Source organism: Hippocampus guttulatus, chromosome 9, assembly GCF_054856545.1.
Source record: "Hippocampus guttulatus isolate MCC_2025c chromosome 9, RoL_Hgut_1.0, whole genome shotgun sequence".
NCBI lineage: Eukaryota > Metazoa > Chordata > Actinopteri > Syngnathiformes > Syngnathidae > Hippocampus > Hippocampus guttulatus.
In genome coordinates, this window is record NC_141269.1 from 7,269,564 (window position 1) to 7,294,130 (window position 24,567).

The window sequence follows — 24,567 nt, forward strand, 5'->3', positions numbered from 1 at the left end:
AACTGCCGACCAATGGAGAGGCCGATAGAAATCACAACCACCGCCACCAATGAGATGGCTTGTCAAAGTAAAAGGGTGACTGTCGAACAATTCAAGATTAGAATTTTAATATTCAATACGTATTAAAAAAAAAACAATCCATAAAATGAATCGATAAACTTTTTTTTACATAGTTATAAAACATGTTCTCATCTTAAAAGTACCATACACACATCTATCGACAGATAGATAGATAAATACAATAGGAGCTGGACATTTTCCTCTAACAGGAAGAAACAAGCCTAATATAGATATGTTTTCTGTCACATGGAAAGTGCAAATTCAAATAAACGTGTCAAAATTACTCAAATGTGCATTAAAACTACGATTTTAAAAATATTAAAAAGGAAAAATTAATATATACACAATAAACCAAACCAAAATAACTACAGTATCACCACTTCTGGACGATTGGCTCAACCAAAACCCAAATTTGTGACAACATCGCCCTCTGTTGCTTACATTGATAAACAGTTTATGAATTCCTCGCTACCGGCTGGGAGAAATTCTGCCACCCAAGCCGACAGGAGATACTGTGATACAAAATATCGATGTGGCATTATCTTAATGGAACACACAATTTATACATTAATTTCCCAGCTTTATCTCTGCTGATCTGTTACTGTAGAAGAAAATTCAGAACTTAGTCTTCCATCCATCCATCCATTTTCCGAACCGCTTGATCCTCACTAGGGTCGCGGGGGGTGCTGGAGCCTATCCCAGCCGTCTCCGGGCAGTAGGCGGGGGACACCCTGAATCAGTTGCCAGCCAATCGCAGAGAACTTAGTCTTAAGAATTCATTTTGTGTTGATGTTGACTTTTTTTTTTCTTCCAAGCCTCTGAAAGCAGAGCTCATCAGCGTCAGGGTAGTACTCCGCTGAAAGTGACAATGGGCAGACAGAGGAGGGAGCAGAAAGTCGGGTGCAGCGGCTGAATTTGGGCCGACATCTCAGCGTGGCGCTGCCTCCAGTCTGAGGAGCAGTTGGGTTTGGAACACACGGAGGCCTCGCACCTAGACAGCAGACAGGACAGACGGACATGTTAGAGACTAGTGGAAATATTTTTGTCATTTTAAGTCAGATTTACCAGATTTTTCCTCGATATGTCTATATTTCAGTTCATGTGTGTTCGTCTTACCTGATGACACTCTGTAGTACTTTCTTCTCATCCTGGTCCAGGCATACAGCAAAGGTTGTGTCTGCAGCACCGCTGACCACTACTTTGTCCACCTTCACCTCAGTCAAGCTCAGGTGCTATTAAAAAAGACAAGACAGCCTTACAATTCAATGACAGGAACTTATTCATATGCCCTCTGGAATGGACTGCCGATTAAATCGGTGTGCATGTGCCCCCGCGAAATTTAGCTAGGATAGGTTCCAGCTCAGGGATGCACCATAAAAAAATGGGACTAGTCAGTTTGTGTAAGAGGAGATGAAAAATGAATATTTTTGAATTTTGCTTAAAAACACGGGCATGTCTATTCATCAAGAATTTGACTCGGTGTCAGAGATGTTCGCTCGGACAGTTGAACAAACAGACTCAGGAAGAGATTGTCTTTTCTGCCGGCAGGAGGCGCAGTTTTCTACGAAGCCACTGTGCGCTTCTTAACTGACACCTGACCTTTGCAGCCTCTGCCGGCTTTTTATTGATCGTGTATGCAAATCACAAGTGATATATCAGAAAAACACTCCCTTCTTCATTTACATGTCACGCCTCTCAGCCCAGCCCACCGATACGCCCCTCAGAGGCCAAAACATCTCTCGGTACAAACAATGGATACATTGTTAATTCAATGAGTATATTTCGCATGAACTGAGACACTGGAACAAACTCAAGGACATCTTCACATGCTGCCCACCCGAAGTTGAACATTCCTGTTTGTACTATCAGTTAACAAGGCCTCAGTTTCATTCAGCTCAAGTTGGCCCTTTTTTCTTTGTGCTCTAAACACATGCGTTTGAAGTCAATCAAGCATACAACAAAATGAAACTTTTAAACATGATAACTTTTGAGTTTGTCTATACTCTGTCACTCGGAAAAGCTTTGGTTATTGTGTCAAATGTTTGAAAGTGAATAAAATAAGATACACTGTGATGAATTAACTAATGAATTAAGCTCACCATGTTGTAGCTCTTCTTGTTTTTCCCATTCTGTCTCTTTAAAACCTCTGTCATGCTGAGCTGTAGGCACTCCAACTGTGAGTCTGACAGTGATAAAAACAAATTCAGGCATTTAGAACTTTTTGTTTAAATTTCGATGGTTGTCTTTAAAACGATCAAATAACCGTCTCAAATATACCCAATTCTCACCAGAACCCACCTAGCTCTTCAGGATTCTTGCAGGCTTTGGTCAAGTTGACAGAAGTGCACATTTTTGATTCGCTTTTGCACTGGCTCCTCCCACTAATCACCACCTGAGTAGCAAAAAAAAACAGCAATCTATTAATTTTTGGAGTAAAGCAATCATATGTAGTGATGATGAATGATGACACAGATAAGTATTTAAGATCATGGATGGGTTGATAGACAAGAGGGGCTTACCCTATTATACATGATGTCAAGCTGAAGGGGCACAGCTTCTCTGTCACCATCGATGCCAAAGCGTTTGCTTGCGGTGCCTGCGCGACATAAATAGACAATAACAAAGGAGTATACATTATTATGAGTTGAGTTTGTATTGATAAATACTTGTCTCTCAAATCATCTTTCCCCATTGAAATGAATGGAAATGCCATTAATCTGTTCCATCCCCCAAAAAACAAAACACAAATGTGTTATATTGAAGAAAATAGCACCCTAGACTGTACTTAAAATAAAAACAGACAGCAATAGTAAATTAAATAGAATGAAGGGAAAGAATGAAACACTTGGTGCATCATGCTTCAATCCAATTCATTGTGCTGCTCCTTCTGGTATGTCCACTTTCGCAGTTTAACCCCAAGCAGACATAAATGATGCACAATAGTACTTTTTCTACTGCTACTACCAAGAGACTCCATAGGTGATGTAATGTTAACCATTTTTTGTCGATGATAAAGAAAATATGCCTTAGTATTGTTTTATTATATGTCCACATGTCTTACTCCATTGTTTGTGTTCAAATATCCATTGTTCCCAAAAGCACCACTATCAATGCTAATCCTAGCATGTCAATGCCATTTTGTATTGTTTGTTAACTTAAGCGGACTTTCCTGATGCACAGCTAACTGGTTGTTTCAAATACAGTACACCAGGAATAATTGTCTTTGTTTTATGTTTGGTTTGATTACAAACCTCAAGTGAGAGTGGCATTAAACAGCTTAAAGCCTCTTTTTGAATGAAATGCTCACTATTCGCCAGAGCGCTGCTTGTTGTGACGCGAGTTGAATTGAGTTCACTGCCATCTGATGAGGATGACTCATGAAACAAAACAAAAACAAATTCCGTTTTAACATATCAACTCAAGCTAGTTTTACTTCTGCAAGGAAATCAGAAGCGGCAACTGTGGTTACAAACACAAGTAGAAAAATTGAACTAAATCATGATATCTTGTTAATATGTTTGATGTTCCTCTATTGTAAATGGAGTCACGTTTGCACAAGGGAACAACCAGTCATGTAATTACACAGTATGGAAACGATGGACTCGGTCATTGTCGTCTGCTCACCCATAGCCTTGATGGCTCTGGTGCCTGCAGTGTGTCCCAACTCGAGGGAATGGACGAAAACCTCCCTCCGTCTCTCGCCACTAGCTAACGTCAACTACAACACAACATACAAACAACAAAATGAAGATGGTCGTTCAGATGCAAGAGCAGACACCTTCAAGTTGTTTTATTTTTCTCTTATTCCTGGTTCCAGGTTAAAGCTAATGTTTTAATTTAGGGTATTCTCAGTTAATATGTACTAAAGTGGAAGTAAAGTGAAACATTTTCTTCACAATAATGAGTTCTATGCCTCCCTACTAGTCTCAACATGGCATTCTGATCAATAATACGTTTGTGGAATATGAGTGAAGGAGTAAAATGCACCCGTTTTTGTCTATCTCAGGGGTCGGCCATTTTGTCACTAGCTATCGACTAAAAATGACATCGCAGTTGCTCAGGTCTCAGGTAACAACCAATCATGTCTCAGTGTCAGAAGGTGAGCTGTGATTGGTCATTACCTGAGCCCTGAGCAACTGTGATGTCATTTTTAGTTGACAGAAAGTATTTATCAAAATGCAGTGTTTGGATTCGTGGAGGCGAAGAGAACATGTTTCTGGAAAGAACATTTTTGGTCTGACTTTCCCTTGAAGCAATAAATGAAGTGCTGTATGGATAATAAATAAATAATAAAATTTCAATGAACAACAATAATAATAAAATATGAATAACACATTGAATATCTTGTTTAAATTTACAAAGAAAGGCTCCTTTGGCATTTGCATTTGGTCCATATGTGTTCTAATCAGTGGCATTTTTGAGGAGAATAGTACAGTACTGAGCTCCTTTCAGTTTATTAAATCTGCATGTGTGTGCATGTCAAACCTCAGCTTGATAGAGTTGGATAAGCGCAGGCCGTGCAGCATAACGACAATAGTAGAGAATAAGATCGGCTAGAATGGGGAGCCGCTGTTCATATGAACCGTCGTACGACTCCGACTCGGTCTTGGATGTTTGCTGGAGGACAATATAGTAGTTTTTTTCATGACTCAATCATTATAAAATAGAAAGACACTGGAATAGGTTAGTGGAATAGGAAGTGGTTTGTACCTGACAGATGATATTGGTGGGAAACTTCAGCAGGCTGAGAGTGTTTCTTTCGTACCAGGGATCCAGCATCCCAAGGAGCTGGGCAATGTCATTTGTGCTGTCTTCTGCTCCATTAAGGCTCCCCTGTTCGGGGGGGGGGAGAACATCCATAATCTGTCAGTATGTCATTTGTTGCAACCTTGCCCCCAAAAAGCAAAAATTGTTGTCATTTGTATTTTAATGAGCAATGAGCGTCAATATATAAATAAAGCTGGATTTATATAAGGGGGTTGGTTAGCTGGTTGCCTCAAGCTATGGCCAATCTGCGTGTGAGTGTCTGGGTGTGAGCTGTAGAAGATAGCAGCGATCATTGTTTGAAGCATTTTATACTCTTCTCCCAGCATTCCACAAGCCGCTGAAAAATGAAGAGTGACGGTGGTTCTGCTTTCCCACGTGCAAGGGCGTGACAGATTTCCATGATAAGCAGGTGGATACATTTTACAAAAGAATCTGCGATGAACAGTATTTGAACCGCGATAAAGCAGGGAAATGATCCAACCATACAGTGATGCATTGCAAGCAGTGTAAGAAAGTAGCTATACTTACATTAATTCCTTTAGAACCGGGGGAGCTGAGACAAGCTTGTCCCACTGCCGAGTCTCTCTTCACAGGCATAAAGTAGAACTGAATTTTGAAGGCCTGGCTGAGACGGGGACAAGCGCTCTCTTTTTGCCTCAGGTTGCTGTAGGCCCTCGCGACCTTGCCGGCGACCTGGTCGGCGCCAAACACCACCACTCTCAGCGTGGTGCTTTTCTCGTCCTCGTCGCTACTCAGGATGGGCCGCCTCCTAAAGCAAACCTGCCGAACGGTCTGATTCGGTGGAACCTGGAATGAGGAGGGCTCGGGACCGCGTAGTTGCACGTGGTGGGGCAGCGAGTTAGAACGGATCTCCCGCACCACCGACAAGTCTTTGGATTCTGTGTCTCCCAAACTTTTGGCGCGGTTTATCGTCCTCTTGGGCTTCCGAAGGAGGCGGTACAAGTGCTGGCTGAGTCGAGCCGAAGATTTGGCAGGCTTTGGTGAGCTTATGGAGTCGTCTGAGTCTTCGAAAAAGTCACTGTCTGCTCCAGAGTTGAACGAGGACGCGTAAGACTCCGACACGATGGACAAGGTGTCATGGCCCTCGTCGTCCTCTATGTCCACCTCGTCCTCGTCCTCCTTAGGATGCTCCCGAGTTGACAAGCTTTGTGGCTCGTCCGCCAGAAGGGTGTTAAGGACATCTGTGAATATCAAAAGAGTCTTATTAGTTCTACTCCATCCATTTTCTTTTGGAATTGTCCTTGCGATGGCCGTGGTGGCTGAGCTCGAGCCCATCCAACTTGACTTTTAAAGTGAGTACAGGTACAGCCTGGACCGGATGCTAGCCAATCGCAGGGCACATGTAGACAAACAACCATTCACACCTCTGGACAATTTAAAACCGTCAGGGGAAACCCACGCAAGCACACGGACAACATGCAAACTGCAAACTGAAGGACCGGAACCAAGATTCCAACCCAGAACCAAAGAACAGATTAATTCCAATACCAATGTACAAAATTTACATCCAACAACATTGTAGCTCCGCCTAGTTTTTGGCTACATTTTCAGCTCTCAAAGAAATTCACTTTACCAAAGTTGTCTTTTTCCCAGTGGAACATGCGACACTTGGCTGTTGGGATTGGGAATGTCTGTAGCATTCCTGTTGGCGGTGAAAACGTAAATAACAGCCATAAAAATAATTGACAGTAATATTGGCAACTTCTTTTTGAATTTTAGTCATTTTACCATCAGACTTGCTTCCATTGGATGCAGGAATGCTCAGCCTCTCCCTCAGTCCTTCCAGTTCCTGGATCACATGACCACGTCCCTCCAGGGGTTCACTCATGGCTGCAGCCGTCTCTAACACTCCACTGACCATGGAGAATATCTCCCTCAATTCATCTGCAGGTTTTGCCTGCACAAGTTAAGTTATGATCAATATTGCATAATTTATGTCTTTGGTGAAAACAATGACGCATAAAGAACACTCCACCGAATTCTTTTAATAGATAATGAATGTGTATTCGCAGGATTATTGGTTTAGGATTTATCATTTTCTATTAACGTTAAATTTACTATTACATGGGATCTAAATGTACATTTTTCTTTGCAAGAGGATGTTTTATGTGCCCCCACAAGTCTAAACACAGCACTCGAAATAATACTGCATTTATGGAATAAGATTAAGCAGCAGAAGCGATCACTTTTTGGGCAGCCATTTTGGCCAATACTGCCCAATGCTGTCAACTGAAATTGATGTCACAACTGCCCTTGGACAACATTACGTGAGCCCAGAAAAAAGGTGAGCCGTGACATTCGCAATGCGAGTCTGAAGGCACTTTGACGTCAATTTCAGTCAATAGAGGGTGGTATTGACCATCTTTGTAAAAGGTTTCAAATTTATTTCACGTAACCCCAGCGCACAGCGCGTTACATTACATGCAAAGTACTGTATAACTAAAATTTTTAACGAGTTTGCATTGCTTGTAAATTCTTAATAAACAGCATACACACAAGGACGCAAATCAGAAAGTGAGGATCTGCTTGCGCATTCATACTGTATTTACCATATAGGGAAATTCAATTCAAATTGAAGTTCTTTAGTGTCTATTTCCATTTGTCCGTATGAAACATACTTGCAAGGTGGAATGGATGCCGCAGAGTGGATACTTGGTGCCAAGCGTTGACTGGAAGGCATGTTTGATGAGAGTGATGTAGGTGTCTTTCTCCGAGTGCTGAACACAACTGAGCTGCTCGGCCACAGACAGGAAGTCAGCGGGCAACTCGCTCGGGTTCATCAGCAGCACCGTCCTGCAACCATTAAGAAAGGTAACGTCAGTGAATTAGAGTACGTAGACAGTACAGGGAAATAGAGAATCGGGAACATGACTGAGTCCAGGGGCAGGAGAGTATTGTCACGTGAACCGCTGGGAGGGGGCTAGGGACTGACCCACCTAAAAGTGATTATATTTTCTATACTGTATTCATTTTTTAATTATAAATATACCACAAACCATGATCCCCAAAAACTCGGCAAACGGCACAAAGCTTACTGTAGACAATTTTGCCGTTTTTACTTGTACTGAATTGTGTGAATCGGTGAGATTTGTTTTTCATTTTTTGCAAATAACAGCGAAAGGTTTCCTCTTAAAAAACAAAAACAAAAAAAAAAAACTTCAAGGAGGGTCATTTGCAAAAAGCTTAATGTAATCGAATGAAGAGTGCCATTGGTCAAAGAGTAATGTTGAACTGAATTTAACTTACAAACCTACTTTAAACAAAAGACTAACAAAATCATGTTGGGGAAGTATGACACTGTGCGAGGGATATGAGTGTTCAAATAACAGTTTGATTAGAAATGAAATAATACTCAATCCAAAAAAAAAAAAAAAAATTAAAAAAAAGAAAATGTTACTTTCGAGAAAGATGTAAATAATGTGAGACGGTGTGATTGATCATATACACTTGACAAACATTAAGTACAAATAACAAAAAATATCATTCAATATCCAATTCAAATTTTAAATAAACATCAAACTACAGAACAATTTCAGTCTGCGAATACTCATGCAAATAACGTGCAAGGGAGAGATATGATTGGTCAAAGAGAAATTAGAATGAAATGTCTGATTCAAAACATGACCTAAAAATGTCCTTACATTTTTTTCATTGATAATGTAATTCCATATCAGACATCAAACCAAAGAATAATTAAAAACAACGAGCACACTCACGTCCATAATGTGCATCAATCAAAAGTCAAAGAAAATACAGAATGAATTAAACGGTCCTTTACGATCAGACATGCATCTCTCCCGTTCTGCTTTTCTTCACCAAATTGGCGTCATTAATTCAAAAATGTGTCAATGACAGAGGCAACACAACATTGTCAATATGAACGTACGTGGTCTTGGAGAAGTGACAGCTGGTGTTCAGGTCCTGCTCTTCTCTCACCAGTCTCTGAAAGGAAATCCCTTTTGAGGAAGAGAAAGCAACATCAGCAGGCTATTTTGACGACATCTCAGGAATAGACCGGCTGACGACTGCAGCATTTAAAGCACAGAACAGACCCGGAGCCTTGATCTCGAGCTGGAGGGTGGAGAGCAGGTTTCGACACACGCTGTAGTACGGCTCGGGCCACGTGATGAAGGCACTGAACACCTCCATGGCGCTCTCGAGTAGCTCCATGTCGGGAGGGCAGTAGGGTGTCTGGAAAGAAGAAAAAAAAACATTTGGGGTGGAAGCGTATCTTGTCCAGGGGAACCAAGACAACGAAGGTCTTTGTTACAACGATGAGATTGATTTCGGTCATACATCATTTACAGATCTGTGACGGAGCGACCACCCCAAGCAGCACATCTCTTATACCATTTTTTTTCTTCTTGGAAGGGGTTAAAGTCTGACGCACAACCTTGCACAGCAACAAACTTGCATAGCAACGCTTATAGATAGCGGGATGTGTGATAGAAGTTGTGGTGGTTCTTAACCTTGTCACGGGTACCGAACTCAACCGGCTCATATGCACATTCACCGAACATTTCACAAGTGAAAAATAAAAAGTATCATGACAAAATTCAAGACATAAAAAATTGCATTGATTAAAAACAGAAAAAAATGTAAACACAATTAGTATACCGGTAATTGTAAAGTATTACTTTTTTAATTGTACAAAAAAATGAACCAGTCAGTGATGGCCAAGCGGGCGTGTCATAACTAATTGATATGTTGAGTCAGGCGCGTCTTAACCTCCATTGCAGAGGCTCTGTTGAACCCCTGAGACCGATTCACCGAACCCCTAGGGTTCGATCTAACCTGTTAAGTTAGTTAAGAACAACTAACTTAACAGTTAATTACAAGACACACGTTAACACTGTTAAATGTCAAATTTGCACTACAAGCACCCTGAACTTTTTCTTGCAATTTTAAATGAAAGATTTCGATTTTTCAATGATTAAAATCATAATAATAATAATAATAATTTGAACATCTGAAACATTGTTTAGTCAACATATGCTGAAAGTTAAGATTTGCAGTCGGTATTTTCCTTTTACTGAAAAGCGGCTCAAAATATCCGTTTTCGGCCTCCATGACTACTAATTAGCGGCCCTGAAAAAAACCACGAAAACATATCGGTCTATCTCAAGTCAAAATGTGCAATGAACAGCATGTAAGGATGAAAAGGGGGATAATGTGGTGGAGGATTTATACCTGGAGAAGTGTAGAGGTGAACATGATGGCAAGCGGCGCCACCAGCTCATACTGACACCTCTCCTGTACCTGGACACAATGACATACAGCACGCTCACGATTCATCCACCAATTTGTGTGTGTGTGTGTGTGTGTGTGTGTTCCATTTGACCTCACCTCTTTGGTCTTCCTCAGGATCTGCTGCAAGAGGATGATGAAGTTGTCGGGGTCCCTCTTGACCAGCTCCTCCAGGCTCCAGCGGTTCATTGACTGGCTCACAGAGCACATCAGTACTGGAACAAAAGAGGAACTTCATTGGAGCCAGAATGACATTTGCATCCAAAGCCTGGTAGAGGAGACCCACCTTCCGTTTCTTCAAAAGTGGCCTCGTATGAAATGTTAGAGTTACGGATAAAATATGAAATCCAACAAAAGGGACACTTGTCACCGTTGATCACAATATTCTGCTATTTTTATTTGTATGTGTGTTGTTTTTTTCTTTCCTTTTCTTTTTTCTTTTTCCCCAAATATGTTTGTACGTCATTTGTTGTTTCCTATGTTAAAGGGCCGTTACAGCCATACATGGACGTTGTTGTGGAAACTAAACACGGGTGGAAATGTACGACGTCCTCTGTATTCATATGTTCAGATTTGTATGGTCCTATGTGTGGTTGAAATAATAAAGATGCAAGTTACAAACATATATATATATATATATATATATATATATATGAATAGTGACCCAAGAAACGGTTGGTGACTCCTGATTGTTTATAAGACTAGGATTTGGTGCAAATTCAAATCCATTGTATTGTAACGGACTGTTTAATAGGTGCCAAACTAAGTAATCCTTAAATATACCACATAAGGAGAATTCAGTGATTTGTTTCGAAATGCATTCTAAAAGTTTGAATGAAAAGTTTGGTCATTTGACGACCCCAATCTTAGCCGTCATCGGTCGTTACCTGAGCCCTGAGCAACTGTGGTGGCATTTTCAGGCGGCAGGAAGAGGCAAAATGAAATGAATGAACGTATTGCGTAAATTCAATAATCAGAATACCGAGTTTAGCGTAGTGGAGCCACACAAAACATTATTGGAAAGAAAAATTCTGATTTGAATTATCCTTTAAAACAAAAACGTAGGGGTTTTTTTTGTTTAATTCTTTAATAACTTGTGCCAATTTTCATTTTTTTAAAAATCTTTATTCCCCCCCAAAAAATTATTATATTCTCTTCTTCATCTTAAACCTTTTATTTGACTGTCGTACAATTCAACCCTTTCGCCTTTCATGTTATCAGGTTGCAGGTTATCATTATTGGTGCATCAAAGTAATAAACTACGGTACATTTATTTATGATACTTTTTTTAAGTGGCTACAGCATCATCAATTTAATTGTTTAGCTGAATGCATAGGTCACATTTTCACACAAAATCAATGGTTCCACATCATGTTATAAGACAGACTTTTATAGTCTGGCGCAGTGAAGAAGAAAAAAAACCATCAAATCAAAACACTGCAGTTATTCCTTGCTGGCTACGTAAAAGATAAAATGATGTTATCTGTTATCTGCATACATCAACAAGAAAAAAAAATGGATGCAGTCAGCGGATTATCGGGGTAAGCAGAAGAGCTGGTAGTCACAACTGAAGAATTTGAGTTCGGTGAGATACTAGATGCTACTATTACTAGAAAAATTCAGGTTACCTTGAAAGCCCAGTTGACACCCATCATATTTGACACTCATACACACACACACACACACACACACACACACACACACACACACACACACACAAATCTCTTGTCAGTGCCGCCACTTCCTCCCAGACGTCAAGCCACACAACTTCCTCCAACGCCCACTGACACATTTCAAGCTATAATGCTGTCACGCTTAAAACCCATACACTAAATTGAATCCCAGAACCCCAACAAGTGAGTAAATACTATTCTTGCTTGAATATTTTTCACAACAACAACTCCGCTTGCTATCAGATTAATAAAGGTTTTCTTATTATCTGCGCAGAGCAATACGCCACTTACAATAATTAGACAGTCACTTAAAACGTATCATTAGCATTGAGCGACTGGTCAGGAAGGCCAGTTCTGTCCTGGGCTGCTCCCTTGACACTCTGGAGGAGGTGGGCAACAGAAGGATGCTAACTAAGCTAAAAGCTATGATGGACAGTCCCTCCCACCCTCTCCAGCCCGCCCTGACAGCACTAGGTAGCTCCTTCAGCCAGAGACTGTTACACCCGCGCTGCAAGAAGGAGAGATACCGACGCTCGTTCCTACCAACTGCTGTCAGGCTGCTGAATAAAAAATAGCAACAATAATATTATTAATAATAATTAAATGATGTGGAAAACAATTGTAAATAGCACTGCGATTTATCCATTTTGTATTTATATTGCACTTAATTGAACGGTGTTTGTTTGTTTTTTCTTCTTCTTTCTGCCTACATTCTTGCTGCTGGAGGCTGTAAATTTCCCCAGTGTGGGACAAATAAAGGATATCTTATCTTGTCTTATTTTTACTGGATTTAATCGGAGCTCGCAAACTATTTTTTCTAGTTAGGAAATGCTTCAGCCGGTCACAGACACCACCACAACCCTATTTTTGAATAGGATTGAAAGAAGCTAGCTACTGTGTCATGTGTTCATATTTAAAGCCAAGGTGGTACGGACAAGCTAACTAAGTGGATTCCTATCACCACATGGGGAAAAAACGATGGATGGATTTGAACTTCTTTTAGGACAGAGAGAAAGGGACGAGCAACGAGAAGATTTTACATGTTTGTATTCAAAGCACAAAAGTCTTTTTTTTTTGTTTATGTGTCTTAGAAATGCGCATTGCATTTCATATAAAAATCTCCAAAATAATTCCAAGGTTGGCTGGTTCAGAAAAAAAAAAAAAAGCAAATTGTCTTCCCGATTAATTAGTATGGGTTAAAATATATTTTATTTATCCGATCCAGTCCTCTTTTGCTGGAGCTTAACATCCGCCATCAGATTTTTAAGTTTAATCAGACGTTTCCAAAAAGTGTTAAGCTCGTCTTATATGTATATGGGAATGAAATTGCGTTGCAGCCCAATCCTCTGATCCTGAGTCTAAACGGCGGCGGTGAGGCGGAAGTTCGAAACAGTGGCATGGGATTGTCAAACGACATACTGTATCTTGCAGGGATTCCCTTCTTTTTACACTTGTATGACATGTTAAAAGAAAATGGCACACGTGATGCAACCCACCTCCAGCTGCTGCTGCTCTTAAAATATTTGTAAATACATAATTGTAATACATGTATTATTATTATTATTATTAATATACAAATCTGACGTGCTGAAGAAAAAAAATCAGGGTAGATTCCGAATCAGTGAAAAAACAAAATGGTTTATTTTGGCAAGTTTTCTTGCATCTCTGATTTTTGTAAAAATTGTTAAGCAGTGATCATCATCATCATCATCATCATCTTCTTCTTGAGCAGCACATGAAATTACACCATTAAGAATACAAAGAGTAACATGTTTATGTTTTGCATTTGAATTTTTAGGTGAATAAAATAACCAAACATATTTTTTAAAATGTTACCCTTTTTTAAATGTTCCATTTCAACTGATAGAACATTTTAAGGAGCTGATTCATGAATGTCATTTCAAGTCTATAAATTATGAAATACATTTTAAAATCAGCTATTGTTTTTGGAGTTGTGACTGTGTGGGTATGCCCTTCTACAAAATTTGGTAGCATCCTAAACTTTGGGTCCCTTTTGTAGATCAAACTATGAACTGCGTGTCCTTTTCCAATGCTGCTAAGCTACGGGCCCCTAAAAAGGACCCAGATTTTCTTATAATTTAACTTTTCAACCCAGATACAGGAACACACATCCCAATATTGCAACGCGATTCTCATTTGAAGATGTGGTGATGAGTGAGGTCTTACCATCCCAGCGGTGCGTGGCTGTGGGACTGTGTCTCAGCCCATCCAGACATCGGTCCAGAGCATGCTGGATCCTGTCCTCCGTGCAAGAGGTGTGCTGCATGTTGCCTCACGCTCTGTTCACAAGGATGACCGTGATTAGGAGATATGATAAACATACTCTACTGAGCCATTCATCTCTTCTGTGGAAGACGTGCCACTTCCTCACATGACACGGAGCAAACAATTGGATTGCCTGTTAAAGACAGAAAAAGGGGATGTTTTCTTTTTGAATCACACGGTAGTGCGTCTGCTGCTGTTTTGTTGCTATAGTTCCTAAAAAAAAAAAAAAATGAAAAAAATCCATGCACTTTGGTTCATAAATCAGCAGTGTCAGAGATAGTCTGACAAAACAAACTTAATGGGGAAGTCAACAAAAAAAATCATCACCGCGATGTTCTATGCACACCCATTCTACTAAACGCAGCATTCTGATTAATATTGTGTTTGTAGAATATGAGTTAAGCAAGGTGCACTCTCATTTTGCCACTTTCCGTCAACTGAAAATGACATCACAGTTGCTCAAGTCTCAGGTAATAACCAATCACAGCTCACCTGCTTTCTGAAGCTGAGCCAGGATTGGTTGCTAGTTAGCTTGGAGCACTGTGGTGTCATTTTCAGTCTTCAGCCGGTGGTAAAATGACCACGCCCCTTCCTCATTAAAGTAAAATTACAATTCTTTCAATTTCATCAAGGCGTATTTATTTTTGTGTTTGTTAGTTTGTAATCTTGGAGCCTTTGTACACAAGGCTCCAGCATTCTGGACCAGCTGGAGACGCTTAATGGAGGATTGGCTGACTCTAAAGCAGGGGTGTCAAACTCAGATCCCGGAGGGCCGCTGTCCTGCATGTTTTCCAAGTCTCCCTGTTGCAACACACCTGATTCAAATGATCAGATCATCAGCAAGCACTGCGGGAGCCTGACATTGAACCTGTTCACTTTACTTTAGACTCAATACTTTAGAGTCTAAAGCAGGGGTGTCCAAAGTCGGTCCTCAAGGGCCGCTGTGATGCCTGTTTTCCAGCTCTGATTTAAATCATCAGGATTCTTCTAATGCTGCCTCAGACCTGGTTTATGAGCTGATCATCTGAATCAGGTGTGTTGCAGCCGGGAGAGATGGAAAACAGGCAGGACAGTGGCCCTCTCCAGGCCCAGAGCTGGACATGCCTGGTCTAAAGTAAAGTGCATTGCAGTAATCGAGCCGGGATGTGACGAAGGCATGAATTACTGTCTCAAGGTGCTGATGAGAAAGGAGAGGTTTTACTTTAGCCAGTTGTCTAAGATGAGAGAAGCTGGATTTAACAACGGCACCAATTTGCCAGTCAAGTTTAAAATCACTGTCCAGTTTAAGACCCAAGTTTGAGACTGTTGACTTAAGGTAAGGACACAGGGGGCCCAAGTCTACAGGATGGGATGTACAAGGACCACTGGGACCAAACAGTATCATCCCTGTCTTCTTTTCATTGAAATTCAAGACATTTTGTGCCATCCAGGTTTTGAGTTCTTCCAGGCAGGATAAAAGTGGCCTTAATGAGAAAGCGTCTTTTTTGCTCAGTGGGACATAGTGGAAGGAAATGCCATGTTTCCTTAAGATGGAACCCAATGGGAGCAGGTACAGTGAGAACAGCAGAGGCCCCAGAATTGAGCCCTGTGGAACACCACATGACAGAGGAGCAGTACGTGACTCAGAACAGCCAAGGCTGACACAAAAGGTTCTGTCAGCTAAATAGGACCTAAACTACTCAAGAGAGCCTCCGCCAATGCCCACCAAGTGCTGCAAACGAGTCAACAGAAATCTGCGATCAACTGTATAAAATGCTGCAGTCAAATCCAATAAAACCAGACACACGTAGTTTCCAGTGTCATTTGTCAGGAGGATGTCATTAGACACGTGTAATAGGGCTGACTCTGTGCTATGCATCGTCTTGAAACCTAACTGGAAGACCTCCAAGATGTTATCCAAGAAAGATTTCAACTGCATGTGCACCACTTTTACCAGAATTTCTGAAATGAAAGGCAGTTTGGAAATGGGCCTAAAATTTGACAGCACATCTTGATCAAGGGTTGGACCACGGCATGTTTAAACATCTTTATTGTATTTAGGAGGGCGTTAAATGACAGCGCAGAGCACCAGGAAAACACACCGACTTCAAAGAAAGTTGCTTCAAAGCTGGTGGTTGATGTGGCGAATATGCACCGTTTACATTTGAAATTGTTCTTAAAAATACTCACTGTTCCTCCACCACGGCCTGAGTTACTCGGAGTGTCCAGGAATGCACAGTCAGGTGGCAGCAATTCAATTAAAGTGTTGTACTCACCAGTACCTGTCCAAATCTCCGTCAGACACAGGAAATCCAAGTCATTGGAAAGGGAAAAACTCCCTCAGAATATGGGTCTTGTTCTTCAACGACCGGGCGTTTAACAACGCAATCCTTGTGGGAGTAGCGACGGGAGGGGGTGCCTCTTCCGATCGCCGAGTCCGGGGAAATTCCCTCAAAAGCTTTAGACTGGACTCCTCGCCGAAAAAGGCGCATAGGGTAGAAATGCCTTGGGGCGGCGGGAGAGCCAACGACTGTTGTCAAGAACTCGGCGACGGAGTCGAGGACACGCCGCGACGGAGTAATTCCGAGCGTCCGGGAACGAGCAGCGGTCGAAGTGTGTCTCAGATCCCGTTTTAGCTTCACAAATTGGCCACTTCGTTTGCCGCGGCGGCGTCGGCGCTTCCGCGAAGCACGAACGCGGAAGAGATTAGCCGTTATGTTAGCCAAGAACGGAGGTAACGTCTTTTCACCACCGCCTGGTCAAAACGCGGCCGTGTTGTTGAAGCAACAATGATTGGCGATCATAAACCAGACATGTTCGAGAGACGCCCCACAAAACCGCACCAAGGGTTGATAGCCTACGCCAGGTTTCCAGTCAAAGCCACTTGTGAAATGAGATGTGATGATTATCATCAACTTGCTCACCAGACCTACCAGGATATTGTTCAATGATTCTTTCGATACGATGATGATTACTATTAATTGTTATTAATAGTGGTAGTAGTTGTGATAGTATAACATATGCACTTTTGGATTTTCCACCGAAACACAATACATGTACCATATGTACATTGAGTCTAATCGAAATTGAGAAGCACCAAATACTTCCTTTGTAGCAAAGAGGATATTGCTTTTTTTAAGATGTTCCATTTTAGAACCGATGAACAGCTGGGTACTTCTGAGGTTGCAACACAAGAAAATGACTGGCTCTTTTCTCCATTTTAAAAAGACAGGCAGTGGGCACAAACTTGGCACATTTACTTTCAATGAAGTAAAACCTCCAACATGTAAGATGCTCTACTTGAACGTATTTCAAGAGATCTCCAACAGATTGGTTTCAGAATGAGGTCAGCCAACAGTTCAGAGTGAGCGACTACATTGAGGTTTACATCTGGTTTTCGAATCTCCCTTGAGTGTAAACAAAAAAAAATCCCCAATGCAACATAGAAGAAAAAAAAACTTGTTCCTGCCCTACTAATTTTTATGAAAAAAGTCACAAAATCCAGGTGTCAGCCATTTTGATTAAATTCAAATTACAGTATAGTCTAAAGAAACACACATAATACAATTACAAAGTATTCTTTCCAATTACATTTCAATTTTGTCATCTTGAAGCCTGGACCTTTTTTATTATTTCACATTATTCACATTATATTGTTAAAATGAATGACTTTACTCAGCTGGATTTAAAATGGCTGATTTTTTAACACATTTGAACATGAGACAAAGTGACATTCAAACACCACCTCCCCAAAAAAATTGCAGATTTTCCTCTCTGTTTTAAAGTTAAACAAATACAACTACGAAAAGTTCAGTGTTAAAGGGGACAAAAAAGATGTGTTGTCATTCACTCCATTTAAAAAAAAATTAATCGGACAGTTAATCGTGATCGGAATTTTACGCTTCCAAATATGGGAATCGTCATTCCCCTATAAATAAATAAATCCTTATTGTCCCGGCTATATATATATTTTTTCCCCACATAACACACGCTTGCTAGTTTCTGACTGGGGAAAAATGACAAATGACACCCATTAACATGACATGTGGAAGAACAAATAAAAATGTTGCTTTGTCCCAACCAACCCACTGAAACTAAGCCTAAAAACTTCCATACACCCTCCAAAATGTCATCACACTTCTTTTATTCTTTGTAGAATGTTGCAACTGTGCGATGACTGAGAGCATTTCATAAGAGGATGTTGTCCCTCGGTGTCAACAGGGTCACTTCCACATTTTATTTTATTTTTTTAAACAAATGATACATATGATACATGTACATTTGCTAACAAAGCCACAAAACAGGGATTGCGCTCGTGGAAATTATATATTGTGCAAAACGTGTATGAAATATCTCAGATTGTAATTGTATTGACTAATCCATCCATGTATTCATTTTTTATTGCACTTCTTCATCTTAGTTTTTATTTGTATTTTATTTTAGGAAACGTCTGACTGTGGATGGTATGATAAACAATGACTTCTCCACCACATTTATTGTTTACTAACATGTGACACGAAAGTTTTGGATTAATACTCACTGCAATAATATATTATTTCACTTTTATATGAAATTATTATTTTATATTCTTTGTGCAGATCAGTAGCATTAACTCTCATTTAGATTGCTGGTCAGTGTACATAGGGCATAGGCAACTTAAATGCTTGAGGGGCCACATTTTTTTTATCACTGCTACTGGAGTGCCACATAGGACTGCACACTTCCTAACCAGATGTATGACAAAAATTTTAAATATAGACCAAATATTTTTTCATTCATTTTCCGAACCGCTTTATCCTCACTAGGGTCACGGGGGGTGCTGGAGCCTATCCCAGCTGTCTTCGGGCAGTAGGTGGGGGACACCCTGAACTGGTTGCCAGCCAGTCGCAGGGCACACAGAAACACACAACCATTCGCTCACACACTCAAACCTAGGGACAATTTGGAGTGTCCAATCAGCCTGCCATGCATGTTTTTGGAGTGTGGGAGGAAACCGGAGGACCCGGAGAAAACCCATGCAAGCACGGGGAGGACATGCAAACTCCACACGGGAAGGCCGGAGCTAGAATTGAACCCGGTACCTCTGCACTGTGAAGCCGACGTGCTAACCACTCGACTACCAGGCTGCCCAGACCAAATATCTGCAAAATATTAATACATATTTCACTGCGTGAATAAAATGTCCACAAAACAAATGACAAAGTGCTTGAAGGAAACAACAAAATAACCATAAACTGAAATGGGGTTTTTTTTTCGAGTGCAAAGCGCTCCTTTGAAGAAAAATTCCCATTCAAGGATGACACAAAATTGCTAGACAAGAAACCAACATTAAGTGCAAGGGCACATTCTGCACATTTTTGTTTCCTTCACAAAAACCAACTCCCTCAAAATTGTAACATTATTGAGATACTATGTTTGTCCTACAAATCACTCCAAAGCAACAACAACAAATAAATATTAGGCCTACTCATATTGTAGTATTGGGCAAGATAAGACCCAGTGTGAGTGCAAAACGTGGGGGTGGTCAGTGGAGAGCAGCCCATGGTGTTGAACTAATTTTTACCCTCTCATTGTATCACACCCACCTGGATGGCACCTTCACCTGGTTATCTTTCTCATGCCGCCCCCCTCCCCCCAAGGGCTTCCTCCTCCATCTCCTTACATCTGACGATCCCATTACCAACTGTTTCCTGACGGGAAGCGCCACTTCCCATGTTAAGGCGAGGAAGCAGGTGCCTCCCTATTGTTGTGGTGTGATCTGACTCTCAGGTTTACTCCCACAGACTAAAGGAGGAGAGGGAGGGAAGAACAGCCACACTCTGGACGTGTGAATGGGATTGTGGAAGTACAGTCCATGTGCCCCCACCCTCCATCCATACATCACATTGATTGATTGGGTCTGATAGCCATTCATTTGCTGCGTTCCATTCATTGAACTGGTGCATGGGAGGAGGGTCTCTTGTGGCTCAGGGAGAAGTTCCCTTTGATTGAAAGACTTTAAGTTACATGTATGATGGATGGAGTCCAGTGAACTGCTGATTTGGAAACAGTATCTCTCTGGGGCGACAATGGAAACTTTTTAACCGATTCATCCCTTTCAATGTCAAACTGTCAGCAAACTGTAGCAGGGTACAGTGATCCCTCAATATTTCGCGGTTCGTTTATCGCGGCTTTGGTGCATTGTGGATTTTTTAAAACATTCATAAAAAATATATATCTCGTGGGTTACTCTTTGATCTTTAATCAGTTTCTAAGTGTTGTTTACGATGCTGCTCGTGTGTACGTGCGTGTGCGTGTGTGTGTGTGTGTGTGTGTGTGTGTGGCGGGGGGGAGGCTTAAAAAAACAAAACCAGGTCTCTTCCATCCTTAATTGTCTAATCATCCTTAATTGACTAATCATAAACACGTCTGCTGCACAGCATGGGATCGCTGACCTGTTTTTGTGTGCGTGTATGTGTGTGGGTGTGCGCGTATGCGTGTTTGTGTTAGTGTGCTCTGCTCAAGCGCAAAGGCCCACGTGGGACATTTTCTTAAATGTATATGTTAATTGGTCGCTACTTCATGGATTTTCGTTTATCGCGAGTGGTTTTGGTCCCCATTAACCGCGATAAACGAGGGATTACTGTATTTGTCTCTGCGTGAACCACAACATGACCAATGCACATAATGCTCCTATTAACCCTTTCAGGGACAGTGGTTACTATAGTGGACAGTTGATCAGGTTATCATTATTAGTAGATGAAAGGGTTAATGAATAAAAACCACAAAAAAATCAATTCACCCCAAACGATGTGTCTGTGAGGTGAGTCTCTTCACATTTAGCCTAATATCCTTCCTCACATTCCTTGTCTTACTTTGACGTCATTTGAAATGTGAATATCAAGCAAAAATCGAAATGTCTTCAACGTCTATCCACACGTGTGCCCATTGCACAAACGTTGTCCTCTACTACTATCAGCCACTGATGTATGTCTCAACAACTTGTGTAGAAGATGGAGCAATTTCTACGAAAAATTGATGATTCCCTTCCTGCGGTCGGACGGGAAGAGTCTGTCGTCATGGGGCAACCACCGCCGTGCGCATGCGCCCGTCACCAAAACCTTTAAAGGGCTGCTGACTGAGCACCGATCCTCACTGCAGGATGACTGTGTCATTCGTACACTGAGAGGAATTCTTATGTATAGAATGATCAATTGATGAAGTCATATTTCTTTGCAGGATGTCAGTCCTACTGTCGACTCATGTTATGAAAGTCAGTAATCATCAATGCTGTGTCCTACTTTTGTTCATAACCCCACACTTGCAGTCAATTGACAAGTATTTTTGTCCCCCCCCCCAATTTTATTGACCACGGGGAGGCATTCTAATACTGCGCAGTCATGCAGACCCAAAGAAAGACCAATAGTACTCCTCCTATTTAGGTGGCTCCAAAAAAAAAAAACTGCTGATTTGGAAACAATAACTCCCTGGGGCAACAATGGAAACTTTTTAAACGATTCATCCTTTTCAAGGTCAAACTGTCAGCAAACTGTAGCGGGCTATTTGTCTCTGTGTGAACCACCACATGACCAGTGCACTGAGAGGAATTCTTATGTATAGATGATACTCCTCCTACTTAAGTGGCTCAATTACGGTAAATAAAAAATAAAAATAAGTTAGTTTATCATTTTTGAAGAAGATAAAGAATATACAGTATACCCATGAGTAGTGTTAAAATATCTGCCTACATGTGTTGCTCTACCTTTTGTGGTCAGATATTCATTGTTTCTAAAACTGTTTTTCGACAGGTAACCTCACACATTCCCAAAACATGGCTGTTACGTTTCTTGAAGATTCTAAATTGTCCACAGAAGAACAGATGCGATGGTGAATAACTGTTTTTCAATATGTGCCCTGTGATTGGTTGGCAAGCAATCCATGGTGCATCCCGCTTCTTTGAAAAAGATAGCTTACCTGTGACCGTAAGGAGAATAAGTGGTGCAGAAAATGGATCTATGTACACTATAGATAATACCTTGCTGACAGAGTCACTGAAAACTGAGCATGAATACATTTTTTTCTTGATTAAGAATTTAAAAAAACAAGAAATTTTCAAGATGCTTTTGTAAATGTTACAAATTGTACTGCATGTTTGCCTTTTTGGTCTTAAAGTTAATCATTCATGTTTCCAAGTTACCAAACAACAGACATCTACACCGGTGCATGCAAGTAGGGGGCAACGGACCCACCCCCTTTCGGTAAATATATGTATTTTTTTTGTTCAGTGTTTTTTGTTTGTTTCCAGGGATGCTTAAGAGATCATCAGAAAGAAATTTGATCCAACACCTAAATTGACAAAATAATAATAACAAACAAATCAAGGAAAAAATTAATACATAAATAGCATTTTAAAAAGGGTATCAAAACTAGCTTTTCACCCCAGACATTAAGTGTGCTTCGCACACAACTGCATATATAGGAGGGTAGTTAACTAAGAAAGGGATTGTTTTGCCTTGATAGAGGTTTGTGTTCTACCGTGTGCTCGCCGAATAGAGTTATTTAGCATTGGAGCTTATTAGATTGTGCAGGTGTATCTAATTTCATGCCTACAGGGAGCATTCTAAACCACAATGAGAATTTTCCAAGTTGAAAATAACACAAGATCATCAAACTGTCCATAGTACACACAGACTGGTGCCATTGGAAATAAAACATCCCATTCCTTTGTTCCAGCATCTTACCTACAATCTAGTGTCCGGCATCCATCGTGTGCGAGTGTCTCAGAAGAGTGCCAAAGCCTCCGAGTCGAGAAGGGTCTCCAGCTCAGTTCCATCCAGTGGCCTGAGTGACAGACGAACGCGCGCGCGACTGGCTGCTAGCTTCTTCACCAAGTAGACTGAACTCACAAACAGGAAGCATATGAGCGAGGTGCATGTGAGTACAATGAGGAAGACTGCCTCTGTTGCGGCTGTGAGTGTGCGTGTGTGTTGCATGCGGATTTTGAAGGGATGTTGGTCCCTGACAGGAAGTCATCTGTTTGACATGTTTGTTTTCACACTATTCCCACACACCTAATTGTTTGGCTCAGTTCACTATTTCACTAAAAGGCTGAATGAGAAGTTATTGTAACTTGTACTTATGTGCAAAACACCGTAACACAATTGCATGGTAGGACCACGCGGTCACCCAACCCGCATCATGAGTGTACACCTGGAATGGGCAAATGGCGCCTACACTCTGAATGGCCCCTTAAATAATCATTTATAATTTAAAAAAAATTAACTGTGTAAAAATGTACAATTATACGATCATCTTTCAACATTAAGGTCAGTTCAAAATTTCAAATGACGTCTCAACTTCAGAAAATCTTTTTTTTTTCACCTGCGTTGACGTCTCCAGCACTGTTACCAACACACAAATGTACGAGATTGCAACAGGTATGCCTAACAAAACGTCCCCTGAGCGGATTCCTCATTTGCTCGGTGCAGCTTCCTGCCTTCTCTCGGGAAACTACTGTGACCTTTACTTCCCCCTGCACCCGGCCCCAGCATCCTCCTCCTTCTTTGCTGCTCATTTGCATTTCCCACAGCATCGTGCGATTATGAATTCCCCTTCTTTGAAACACGCGCTAAACAATGACAACAGGCCGGGCAAGAGTCATCATGCTTCTGAATGCGTGAAACGTCAGTTTACAAAAATGCCGTATTATTAGTCACTATAAATAAAATGAAATGGCGACGTACATGAAACGATTAGACACACAAGACAGATAGATGGATCGATAGCAGTCTCGAAATTATGTCCTGTTGTTTGACCAATTGGCCGCGAGATGTCGCTGCTGCTTCTCCTACAGCAATAAGCAAAAGGTCTCCGGCAAGCTACGCGGCACCTCGCGCACAAGCCATCTAACCCCCGCACTAAGGCTGCTGACTTTGCATTTGCTGTATTTTATGTGCATGGTTTTTAATGTGTGATATATCCATCCATCCATTTTCTGACCCGCTTAATCCTCACAAGGGTCGCAGGGGGTTCTGGAGCCTATCCCAGCCGACTTTGGGCAGTAGGCGGGGGACACCCTGAACCGGTTGCCAGCCAATCGCAGGGCACACAGAGGCGAACAACCATCTGCACGCTCACACTCACACCTAGGGACAATTTTTGAGTGTTCAATCAGCCTGCCATGCATGTTTTTGGAATGTGGGAGGAAACCGGAGTACCCGGAGAAAACCCACGCAGGCCCGGGGAGAACATGCAAACTCCACACAGGGAGGCCGGAGCTGGAATTGAACCCGGAACCTCTGCACTGTGGGGTCGACGCGCTAACCACTGGCCGCCCGTGTGAGATACTCTCTGGAAATAAAATAAGAACTGTATCATCCCAAAAAGTGCCTCCATGACAAAAGAGCAAGATAAAATATTTTCTATCAGACAAAAAGACATTTATTTTGTAATGCTAACAGACAAAAAATATGAAATAAAACACATTTTTGATGACACAAATTCCGAATTATATACAATCAATTCATTTGCAATCTCTTCTTCACAAAAAAAAAAA

At 41.2% G+C, this 24,567-nt stretch overlaps 1 protein-coding gene across 2 annotated transcripts; it reads right to left on the minus strand.

Moving 5' to 3' along the window:
- Nucleotides 1–110: 110 nt before the first annotated feature.
- On the minus strand, nucleotides 111–22,903 carry pik3r5 (phosphoinositide-3-kinase, regulatory subunit 5). 2 transcript variants are annotated; one of them, XM_086119204.1, is made up of 18 exons: nucleotides 22,758–22,903; nucleotides 13,956–14,068; nucleotides 10,195–10,310; nucleotides 10,039–10,107; nucleotides 8,901–9,039; nucleotides 8,735–8,804; nucleotides 7,467–7,641; nucleotides 6,577–6,745; nucleotides 6,422–6,490; nucleotides 5,356–6,029; nucleotides 4,771–4,893; nucleotides 4,546–4,677; nucleotides 3,685–3,778; nucleotides 2,580–2,656; nucleotides 2,359–2,452; nucleotides 2,160–2,242; nucleotides 1,177–1,292; nucleotides 111–1,051 (listed from the first exon to the last, which is right to left on the minus strand). In XM_086119204.1, the coding sequence occupies exons 2-18, from the start codon at nucleotides 14,053–14,055 to the stop codon at nucleotides 901–903; spliced, it is 2,451 nt and encodes an 816-aa protein (XP_085975330.1). In that variant the 5' UTR covers nucleotides 14,056–14,068; nucleotides 22,758–22,903; the 3' UTR covers nucleotides 111–900. The 2 variants fall into 2 exon arrangements, with proteins under 2 accessions (XP_085975330.1, XP_085975329.1); XM_086119203.1 differs by having other exon boundaries at nucleotides 22,754–22,903.
- Nucleotides 22,904–24,567: the final 1,664 nt, after the last annotated feature.

What these genes read in the sequence shown, in the direction of transcription:
- pik3r5 (XM_086119204.1), bottom strand. Translation starts at nt 14,055, where the DNA reads ATGCAGCACACCTCTTGCACGGAGGACAGGATCCAGCATGCTCTGGAC. An exon ending in GCATCCATTCCACCTTGCAA is followed by an intron (nt 6,746 to 7,466) that starts GTATGTTTCATA and finishes TAACTTGTGCAG; the next exon opens with GCAAAACCTGCAGATGAATT. An exon ending in CAGAGCCATCAAGGCTATGG is followed by an intron (nt 2,657 to 3,684) that starts GTGAGCAGACGA and finishes TATGTCGCGCAG; the next exon opens with GCACCGCAAGCAAACGCTTT.